The sequence below is a fragment of the Syngnathus floridae genome, chromosome 11 (assembly GCF_059516105.1).
Source record: "Syngnathus floridae isolate MCC-2025c chromosome 11, RoL_Sflo_1.0, whole genome shotgun sequence".
Lineage (NCBI taxonomy): Eukaryota > Metazoa > Chordata > Actinopteri > Syngnathiformes > Syngnathidae > Syngnathus > Syngnathus floridae.
Window position 1 is genome coordinate 13,071,300 of NC_142423.1, and position 10,900 is coordinate 13,082,199.

At 41.7% G+C, this 10,900-nt stretch overlaps 1 protein-coding gene across 1 annotated transcript; it reads left to right on the plus strand.

Annotated features, from left to right (window-relative positions):
- The first annotated feature begins 34 nt into the window (after positions 1 to 34).
- necab3 (N-terminal EF-hand calcium binding protein 3) lies at positions 35 to 10,547 on the plus strand. The gene is made up of 13 exons (XM_088390602.1): positions 35 to 258; positions 1,722 to 1,746; positions 5,170 to 5,278; positions 5,683 to 5,708; positions 6,255 to 6,352; positions 6,934 to 7,070; positions 8,138 to 8,214; positions 8,340 to 8,407; positions 8,509 to 8,553; positions 8,784 to 8,896; positions 9,105 to 9,182; positions 9,250 to 9,341; positions 9,450 to 10,547. The coding sequence occupies exons 1-13, from the start codon at positions 133 to 135 to the stop codon at positions 9,476 to 9,478; spliced, it is 1,023 nt and encodes a 340-aa protein (XP_088246728.1). The 5' UTR covers positions 35 to 132; the 3' UTR covers positions 9,479 to 10,547.
- Positions 10,548 to 10,900: the final 353 nt, after the last annotated feature.

Genomic DNA, 10,900 nt, shown 5'->3' on the forward strand with positions numbered 1-10,900 from the left:
ATCGCAGTGCGTCCAGCAGGGGCCGCTCGCCCTTAAAAGTAGCGTCTCACCTGCACACCTGACACAAAACCTCTCAACACATCGCCTGCATCCTCAGCCTCCCGAGTACGAGAAGATTCTTTCTTTAACAACATGTTGGCGTGCACGGAGATGATCACAATGTGTCTGCAGTCAGCCAAGCGCAAGCATGTTCGGGCTCAACAGCAGCAGCAGAAGCAGCAGCACAGCAGCGAACGAGGGCTCAGCATCCTTCATGATGTGAGTGCTGCATCCATCACAATTGTTACTTTTTCATGGTCCTCCTGAGGTGGGAAGCAAGATGCCTGCTTAGGTGGTGTGGTAATAGACGTGTTGCTCTATTACCTAAATCCACTATTTGCTTTTGTGGTCATGCAAATGACAAAGAGGCTTGAGGACAGTTTATGTGTGTGATGCCTGCCACTCATGTGGTGCGGTGTAAGTGTGTGCATGTGGGGGGGGTCTGTAAAAGGGCATCATGAAGAGTTGCAGCTGCCACAAATGCATGACTATATTATTGTCTTCATTTTACGACATTGCCCTTAGGGTTTCCAGATGATTTAATTTGTAAAAGTGCAATGAAAACTCTCGATACCGTCCACCAGCAATCCAAACTTAGCTCCTTCCTGATATGCGAACTGTTTAAACAGTCAAGCTGAATCACTTCAACTTACATGACAGCAATTGATCATTTCCTACTGCACTTTGATACCATTTTACCGCATCTGAATACTGAAGGTGAATTTGTGAAGAGTCAATTGAGGGTTTTTAACATCTGGTGTCCATAGCAACTGAATTTTCAAAATCCTTTACAGTGAGTGGAAAAGGTTTTACGTGTCAAAGACATGCATGGTCTCAGCCAGTCAGAATACAAAACAAGAAGTCTACAACGCCCGCAGAGTCGACATCTGCCGCCATGATACGAGGGGGCATGCGGCACTCTGGGATGCAGCGCTGACCTTTTCGTATCCTCCTGTAAAAAGCTGCATTAGCAGCCTCTTGTTGCCGACGAGCCAGAACATCTAAAATGTGCTTTCTGTTCCACTGGCTAAAAAGCAGAGGGTTCATTTGATATCAGCTGTCAAGAAGCACCTTTGCAAGATGACGAGAGGGCGGGAAAGGCCAACCTTGACATTGTTGAAACAGAAAATGAAAGCAGTATCCCATGTTATTAATTCCCTGACAGACGTGACATCTCCCAAAAAGGCAAAAGCCACACTTGGAGTCAAAAGGAGCTACCATTGCCTCCCAAGGCTCATTTGTGGTGTCCATACAAGTCTCTTTTTGTCAGCAGTTTTCGACAAAGGTTAAAAGTGCTCTAAACTCAATTTATCTGTATGGTGTTTATAAACCAAAGGCTGCCATTCATCCATCCATTGGATGAGATTTGTTGGGGACAGTGACGTTCGTGAGTAGGAGTTAGTGAAAGCAACAATATTTTTCTGAATATGAGTCATTGCTGCGTGCGGAGGTCCAAGAAAATTTCCTGCAAAAGATCCAAAGCTGTTCAGACCTTGGTCATGAAGACATTGTCCTCTTTACCTTCCCTTTCTCTTGGGAAAAAAAAAACTTTTAACGGCAATTTTTTAATGTGATTCAACCAATGTTTTGGTAAAAAAAAAAAGATTTTTGTAATATGCACCCTCTCAATCGACTGCTATAGTGATATTCGCCTATAATTCTGTCTTCTGTCTCACCTTTAGATTTTCCGTCGAGCGGACAAAAATGGTGAGTGTACATTTGGTGTGACAATCTGCTCTAACCGTTTTGTGTTCATCCCTCACAATTTTGCTTTATTTTTATGGGTCACTTCTCCAACAGCCAGGCTAGTTTCTTTACATTTGCTGTCCATCATAAGAATTATTTTGTTGTTGGTTTTCTTGGTCTTTCCTACAGTATCAAAAACTAAATGGCCCCCAGGCCACAGTTTGGACACCACTGATGTGAAAACTGCCAGAAAACACACAGCTTTTTAAATGACATGAGCAGACCCACAAGCTTCCACCAACCCACTTTTGTCTCAGCCTCATCCATAACATACTGTTGAAAATAATCCTGCGTGTGATGTAATAACTGGAAACGACCTGCTTTCCTCTTCCGTATGCGCCGCCGCACACGCCCTGCTCTATTTATTTTCTGTCTGGCTGAAATAAGGTGCCAAAACAAATCAAGAAGCAGCAGGCGTCAGCGGGGACGTAGTTACATTTACAGGCTATGTGATCTGTATGCTTCCAAATTTGCAATTACTGCCACGACTGTAAAGGATTGTTACAAGGGGGGAGCATCGAGTCCATTGTGTACTCATGAAGATGATTTTATTATAATATAGTCGGCTGGAGAGAGTGTCACCACACCCTCGTGTTGTGGTCGATGCAAAGACGTAGCAGAAGCAAAACAACAATCTTTTTGTTCATCCATCTCTGCCTGCATTGACGTGCAGAGAAACGCTGAGCAATTTAATGTGCTTCAGCTGCTTGATACAAGGTGCAATTCACCAGTCGCCATTTATGCAACAGAGCAGATTTATATTGGGTGAAAACTGCACACTGAAACAAATTGGGACTAAAATGAGACTGGATTTTTATCATATACAAAGGAGAATCGTGATTTCAAAAGGATATAAATGCAAAGCGGTGCATGGAATCACAATCATGGTTGATGGTATAAAACTAAATAAAATCTAAACAACAAAAAACACAGACACAAACTTCATTTGCAATTCACTCTTTCCTCCCATTTGGCAAATTTCGTAGTCGCGTTTTGTAGATTTCCAAAATGGCAATTTCCAACCAAAACAGCCAACTCCCTGCTCAGTCTTTGTGTGAAGTCAGGGGGCCGCTGAGTTAAGTGCAAATGGTTGCAAAAATCTATTTTCTGACTTGCGGAGCGTGTTTATTTGTCAGAAAAATAATTAAAAGAAAGAAAAGAGAAGAATCTGCTCTGGTTTCTTGCCTGTTACGTTGGAATTTTACAATAAATAAATAATGAGAATGTATAAGCCACATCTGCAAAGGGAATAACCTTTTACAAAGTGTGTCCTTCCTATTTCCAAAGCTCAATCACACTAGTTTATATCGATCCCTTTGAAACTTTCCTTTTAGCGTAAGGGAGAAGAAGAAGAAGAGTTATTTGCGCTGTCTTCATCTGGTCAGCACGGGCGATTTTCTCATGCATGATTCATTTTCAAACTCGATTGCAGCCAAACGCAATGAGGAGCTTTACTTTTTTGTTATTGGTGTTCAGTTTTTTTTTTTTTTCTTTTCTGATTACCACTGGGATGTTTGGTGCCAAATTGTCCCTCAGCATAATGAGCGAGCTCAGACCATTTATCTTGGTGAAATAAAAGCCATAGTGAGCACTGCAGAGCTGGGAGATGAAACGGATAAGCGGCACAGTCCCCCAGCCGGAAAGCCGAGAAAGCCGCTGAAAATCAAACAAACAAAGGAAAGACGGAGCATTGAAGTGTGCCTCAGTTGTAATCAAACAAGCTAATCCTCCACCTGGCCATGCATCTGAATGTCGCCTCCGCTAGCCATCTGGCCGTGTCCGTCACACGACGCGGTGGGATCAAGAGCGCCCGTCCTTTGCTGCGAATGATTGTTTTATTAATTACGACGTTGCATCTAATGTCAGAAAAATGTGCAATACAAAAGGAACTGCCAGAAAATGGTCTTTTTTTTTCCACTTTCTTATATAAGGTGTTTTGGCATGCAGTGTAGAGGTTCAAAGAGCTGAGTCACTCCAGCCTGCTGGCGATGACATTGTGACCTCTGCGTGTGTTTGCAATTATTCATTCACACCAGTGTGATGTTTTGCAGGCCGTAATCAATCATGGCGCGTTCTGATGCAAATTGGAAGTGCAAGTATCACCAAAGTCGTGTCGCAATCATGAACTGGTGAAGACCTCATCAAAACAATGAACACTTGTAGTACTGCAATAAGAGTCGTCGTCTCAATCCTCTTTTTGCATTCATCAACAGCTCCATGTATTTTTAGAAATAATTGATCTAAGGCACATTTAATATCAACAACAATCAATAAGTCTTTTATTTGCCAAGTTTGAGCATGCCGAGTGGCTGATCCAAACCAGACAGTGATGGAGGTGCAGATGATAGGCTAGATGATGGCAGTATAGAAGGTGTTCATGAAGGTGTGACCTTTTGGCGTGTTATGAGAGTAGAATGTAAAGAATAAATCAGTTTTACCACATTTTTTTTGCTTCACTTCAATGGACCTTGTGCTACTCCCTCTACTGTGCACGCCTTGGCCACCAGTTGGCATAATACAGACAAATGAATATACGTACTTGACACGTAGACAGTTGCAGTGTCTCTCGTATCTGGAGGAACAGACAGGGCCACGGTTTGTTTAACAATGCTAATGCTAATGTTCCAGTGTCCGCTTGGTGCCGTCAGTATTTTAAAAGGACGAGGAGGGCAAGGAATCGCTATAGTTATGTAAGGCGGAGCTGATTTAAAGGAACTAAGGGGGCAAAGCGGCACGTCGAGGCAGGGCTTCAGGGCTGAGGTAATTACAAGCGTCTTCAGATGAACAGATGGCGCCCTTGAGCCTTCTGTCTGCCCAGTGGAACTTCATGACAGGATCGTTATCAGATCTCTCATCGGGTTGGGAGATGCACCTGACTGCTTTTCATTGCTTTTTGCCCGACACGCTCCATCTGTATCTCACTATACCACTTATAAAATATATATTTTGAAATCACATCCCTTTATTAAAAATAATTGACTAACCCTCAAATTGCTTGAAAATGTCAGCGTCTTGTGTCTCTTCTGCGAACGGACACCGGTGGTTGTTGATGCTTCTTTGCAGATGACAATATGACTTTTTTATTTTTTTACTTCTGAAACATTGGCTCAATTTCTGTCACACCAACCAGACCATCACTGGATAATTGGGAGCGTTTCTGTTCAGCAACAACATCGGGTTGTCTATTATTGGCAAAATATTGGACTCGCATGACAGAAAAACAATGAGACAGCATTTTGTCATCTTGCGATTATTCTCATCCTATCACCTATTCCTCAACCAGCAACCAGCTGCCAGCAGGCATGAATTCAAAGTACAGAATTCAGGAAACGCCATGATGTTCTTTTTTAAAATCTTGACAGCAGCTGTCTGTTGTCTTGTCAGATGACGGCAAGCTGTCATTTGAGGAGTTCAGCGCTTACTTTGCTGATGGTGTTCTGACAACGGCGCAGCTGCAGGAGCTTTTTCACTCCATCGACGGCCGGCAGAATAAGTGAGTCTGATTTGACCGTTGATGCACTCGTACGAAGACCAGCATCCAACCTGTCAAGTAGTCTTCTAACAAGGACCTAATATTACAAGGATACAGCCTTAAAAGACACTAACAATGATACCTTTAGACAAGGTCACATATATACGCATTGTAAGAGACAATATGTATCTCGATCACAATGTGCAATATGATTCAAGGAATGAACGATTCTGTTTGATTCAGTGGGATTACAATTCGATAGGGTGTTGTACGGCTATAGCTTTTGTATTTAATAGCATGCAAACGTTTTTTAAGGCCCAAAGCTTTCAAATATACACACGCACACAAACACACGTGGCTTGATGCTTTGTACTTGTTCATTTATTTTTCGTAACTGATTTCCTTTCCTACTCTGTCCTGTACAGCAATCTGGACACTGACAAGCTATCAGGTCGGTGCTCTTTGTTTTGGCCAATTTATTAGCAATATACGGTGTGTTCTGAATAAAGCCTGCTAAAGTAGGGCGGAGCTTTGAAAGCATCCATAGCTTTATTCATGGCAGACATTTTATTTGGACTGTTTTGTTCATATTAATCTGCATGTGGTGTTCATGTCATGTGCATTGGAACTGCATTGCATGTTTTTTTTTTTCCCACCAGCTATAATTCATCCGTTTTATGTCTGTCAAGTACAATTTTCCTTGGGTATGCGAGGGAGAGGAATTTAGTTTTTCAAATGACTCTAATGACAAACCAATCCCTGTTGATGGCAGGTTTAGAAACTGTCTTGGATTTTTAAATCAGAATATATTTTATACAGAGGATTAGGATTAAGGGCTGAACCTCATCTTGTCATGTTGATTGCGAAATCCATACTTTAGTTGCCTCACACTCCAACAGAGTCGAATAGACACTATGTATAGGCCGTAACATACTCTAAGTATGACTACTGATGAGTTCCAATGCAAAAACACGTGACACTTGTTTCCTGTGCGCAGATTATTTTTCTCAGCACCTTGGCGAGTACCTGAACGTCCTCTCAGCTCTGGAGAAGCTCAATGTGGCTATTTTAAAAGCCATGTATAAAACTAAAGAGGTAAGATATCATTGAGGCGGTTGCGATGTTCAAGTTATCGTAAAAATGGGCAATCTTTAACATATCGGAGCACACACACTTCTCAGGAAACTTTATCCAGATCCTCGCTAAATTCATGGCCCCACACAACGACCTGAGGATAGCTTGAGCCTTGAACCGTGAGTCAAGTGTGCTCATTAGAGGAAACAACTGGAGGGAGAATATGTGCTGCATAATTACCTAAGCTGTCTTAATGAGCTCACCTTCCTTCTGTTTCAAAGGGGCCCGAGTTGCGAGAAAATTGCAAAGCGCTTGGTGCGTGTCCCGCGTGTGCTTTGACAAGGGGCCCCCGCACTGTTGCGCTACCTGTCAGCATTTACGTTGAGGGACAGGAGCGGCAATTATCATGTCTATTAAAAGCCCGACTACATCGGAGGAGTTTATGAGTCATTGGTGTGCCAAGACAATGAAGTGTAGCGTTGCAGAGGTGCTTATATAGTTTGTAAAGTAGTTTTAACTGCTGCACTTAAGTGGAAGTAAAACAGTAGAGACTTAAATGCACTTTTAGTCATTCCACAAGCTTTTTATGCGTCTATTTTCAGGAGTACCAGGACTCCAGCGTCCTGGGCCAGTTTGTGACTCGTTTACTTTTGCGAGAGACGTCCGCTCAGCTGCTGTCCCTACAGAGGTCGCTGCAATGTGCCATGGAGGCTGTGGATGAGGAGAGCACCTGCAATCTGTCAGTACCAGCACTAACACTTTTAGCCATTGCTATTGTTGTTATTTTTTTATTCTACCTGTTCAAAACTACCATACTATAGGTCCTATAGGTTCAACCTACCCCTCATAAACATTAGGGTTGGGCTGGGCGAGTACCCATACCAGCCACCAATACTAAATGCAAAAAAAAAATAATCCATCATCCTTGGTAGGAGTTTCCGCTAACCCGTGGAAGATTGACACATGGCGAATCGTCTCTGCTAAAAATATATATTGGCAAAGTTTATAATGTCATTACAGAGCAGCTTTTTTGTTCTTGGGTGCCTTTCCTACATTTTGCCGGCTCCCATATCATTCTGAATGTATCGTCCAATTGGTGTCTATATCTTCAGTATCTCTAGAACGTAGGCGGAATAATGAACACGGAGGTTAAAGAGTATCCAGTCGAGAAGGTTCCTGTTTAATTGTGTCAAACTGAAGAGAAAAGAAACCTATCCCTGCTATTCCACAGAAGTCATTGAAGATGACGTTGGGAGCAAGCGGCGAGGATCCTCGGCTAATGATCGCCACCTACGACTGCTTTTCTTTCAATTTATGAGGCCCCGGAATGGTGGAATGTGGAGAATTCCGGTTCAAACAGATATCTCACTAATAGGCCCGACACTATATAGGTTGCATATGTGTGTGTGCATATAGTGTACGTGTGTGAGTGACTTGTATAACTCATTTCCGCTGCGTTTTAACATTCAAAGGTCTCTTTAAAAATCTCTGCGCACTATTGCTAATGATTCATCAAGGCCATTGTGATATTGCTGATGTCATTGACGATTATTTGACGCACTGTGACCAAGTTCAAATACCGATTGTGACTTTCCGCACACTCAAATTTTCAAAACATTTCTGGAAAGTATTTGGTGCATTTTTATGGGAAGTCAAGATGGGAAAATTTGAATCTTGTAAATTAAGAATTTTCCTTAAAAATAAGGGTAGAGGTCACTTTTTGAAAGACACCAACTTTTTCCGGTTTCTACATTTCAAATTATCATTGGTCACCGCCTTCTCATCACATTTCTTCCATCGTGACAGAGGAGAGGTGGAGATGAGTAGGCGGAGCTCCGGTCTGCTGGTCCCCAACAATGTCCCCCCAGTCTCCCAAAACATGGGTAAGCGGAATTTGATTCAGGCATGCTTTTCACAATCGGTCTTCCATTCATGCACATTCAAAATGAACACAACAACATTGCTGGTCATGAACGTCCAACCATTTGCAGTCACTGTCTTTGTGTAGACGAGGACGCCGAATGGAACGCTCAGCTTGGCAGGCTCCAGCAGCTGCTCGATAAACTGGAGTGTCAGGTGTGGAACATTCAGATCGTGTCCCGATTGCAAGACTTAACATGCCCCGTTCGTCTTGTACTTCATGTACTTTTGTCATTGATTGTTGTCTCTTTTATCAGAGTCCCAAGTTGGAGCCCCTGAAAGACACGATCATGTCCACAGAGGTAAGTCGACTGTCAGCGGGGCTGCAGTTTGCTGGAGAAGCAAAATTAGAAAAGGAAATAAGAAAAGATGAGTGAGTTCGTTGTCATCATCGGTAACCATGGTGACAGATTACAAGCGGAATACACAAGTGGATGTCTGTCGCTTATGAGGCGCTCTGACTCACCGGTTGCCACGTTGAAGGCCGCAACTGCCCTGAAATATTTGACATGTTTGCTCTCAACACACGCAGAACATTCTGCTGGTCCAGAGGAAAATGATAGTGAACGACAACCATGTGGACAACTTCCATAAAGTTCTCAGGAGCTATGTCGACGCAGCGTCGGCCCACTCAGACAACCTGCAGTCAGTATCCTGATTTATTTTTATTTTCTTATTACTAATGCTTGAATAAAATGCACAAAGACAATTCATTTCAGTAGTCTTATCGAGTTGTGTTACCATTTTGAACCCATTTTCTTTACGACTGAATGTGTGTGTGTTACTTAAATGAGCAACTTATTTCATGGAAATTTAATCTTGTGCATCTCTTGATGTTCTCTCTTGATGCCAGTGTGTCCATTCCGAAGGTACCGGGAAAGTCTTCCTATGTGATTTATGAGTTCTGGCGAGACCGCCTCTCCTGGATGAGGTTGGCACAAAATGTTTCTCATTTAATTTCCCTGAGAGGTCTTTTATTAATTTTTTTTATTCTTCAGCTACCTACAGTCCAACAGCAGTAAAGACTTCCAGCGCTGCATCATCACCATGCTGGATGACGCTGAGGTCGTTTCGACTATGTTGCTCCCTGGTGTGTATGAGCGTGCATATTGCTAATGAGTCATAATTTACAAATAGTAACAATAAAGCAATTTATTGTAAGAATGTTTGAGTTTTTCTTTTTTTTTTGTCCCTGCAGCTTCCTGGTGGATTATGACTAACAACTGAGTGTCACATCCCCTGCCTCCAACGCTGTCATAGAGACGCCGGCGCATCAAAACCTACTCATCCGCATGGCCACACAGACGTGCACACACACACACGCACAAACACGAAGGTAGTGAATTCAAAATGTATCTGTGTTTGAAGGCCGTGTCGCCATCCCGCCTCCTCGGTGAGCTTCTTGTCATCTCACCAGCTCGTTATTTCACGATGAGATGCTACACAATGTACATACTGTATCATTATGGACTGGAAGGTTGTTGAAGAACTTTGACCTCCAAAATTGCATGACAATGCCATTAATAATGTGCTTTCATGGAATATGCAGTATTATCTTTATGTACATCATACTGGCGAAAGCAGGAGTTCAGATTTAAAAAAAAATACTTGCAGAGGACTCGACTTGACTTTGACTTCACTTAAAGTGAAGTCCCTAATGTTGTAAACAATGGAAAAGTAGCTGTGCAGCACCACCTAGGGGACAAATTGTGATCATGCACACTCATGACGACTCAAGACGTTCAGAAATAATTGATAATAATAATAATAATATAGTTCTTTAAACATGTTTATTTCTGAAATCAAAGATTTGGGACGGACGGACGGATAGATAAATGGATAGATAGATAGATAGATAGATAGATAGATAGATAGATAGATAGATAGATAGATAGATAGATAGATAGATAGATAGATAGATAGATAGATAGATAGATAGATAGATAGATAGATAGATAGATAGATAGATAGATAGATAGATAGATAGATAGATAGATAGATAGATAGATAGATAGATAGATAGATAGATAGATAATTTGCATGCGCGTGTATTAAGAATTATAGATAGAATCACCACAGGATGGCGGTTTAGCTGCGTTAACTACATTTCACCAGTAGATGTCAGTGTTGCCAAACAACTTAGTCTGTCCAATAGTTAAACTTCATTGTAGCGCACAGTCCGGACTAAGCTGCATTTGCAAGTTACATTTTTGATTGCTTCTTTGCACATGTGAATTTCTGAATTTGTTTTGATTTCCCAACACTCTATTGTGAAGTAAAGAATATGGACTGATAATGTAGTCATTTTCTTTTTTTAAGTAGCACGGTACCTGCACAAATACACCGAATCAAACATTGAGTATGAAAACTAATTGCAGCAAATGCACAACTCCATGCAAGCAGCTCTCCCACAATTTGTAAGTACAAAAAAAATCATATCAATTGGATATTTGTTTTGTTTCATCTGACAAGCTCAGGTCAAAACAATTATCGCTTTTCCTAGGAAGCCAAATCAATAAGAAGGTGGAGAAATCAGAATGCATAAACTTAAAACACATAAAGAAACATGATTCGAAAAGCCAAACAAGCCATGCCTGTCTGCTTAATACTAAAAAACAAATAAACAAAGTAAACACTGAAGCGACCAAA

What these genes read in the sequence shown, in the direction of transcription:
- necab3 (XM_088390602.1), top strand. Translation starts at nt 133, where the DNA reads ATGTTGGCGTGCACGGAGATGATCACAATGTGTCTGCAGTCAGCCAAG. An exon ending in GAGGAGAGCACCTGCAATCT is followed by an intron (nt 7,071 to 8,137) that starts GTCAGTACCAGC and finishes CCATCGTGACAG; the next exon opens with AGGAGAGGTGGAGATGAGTA. An exon ending in ACACGATCATGTCCACAGAG is followed by an intron (nt 8,554 to 8,783) that starts GTAAGTCGACTG and finishes CAACACACGCAG; the next exon opens with AACATTCTGCTGGTCCAGAG.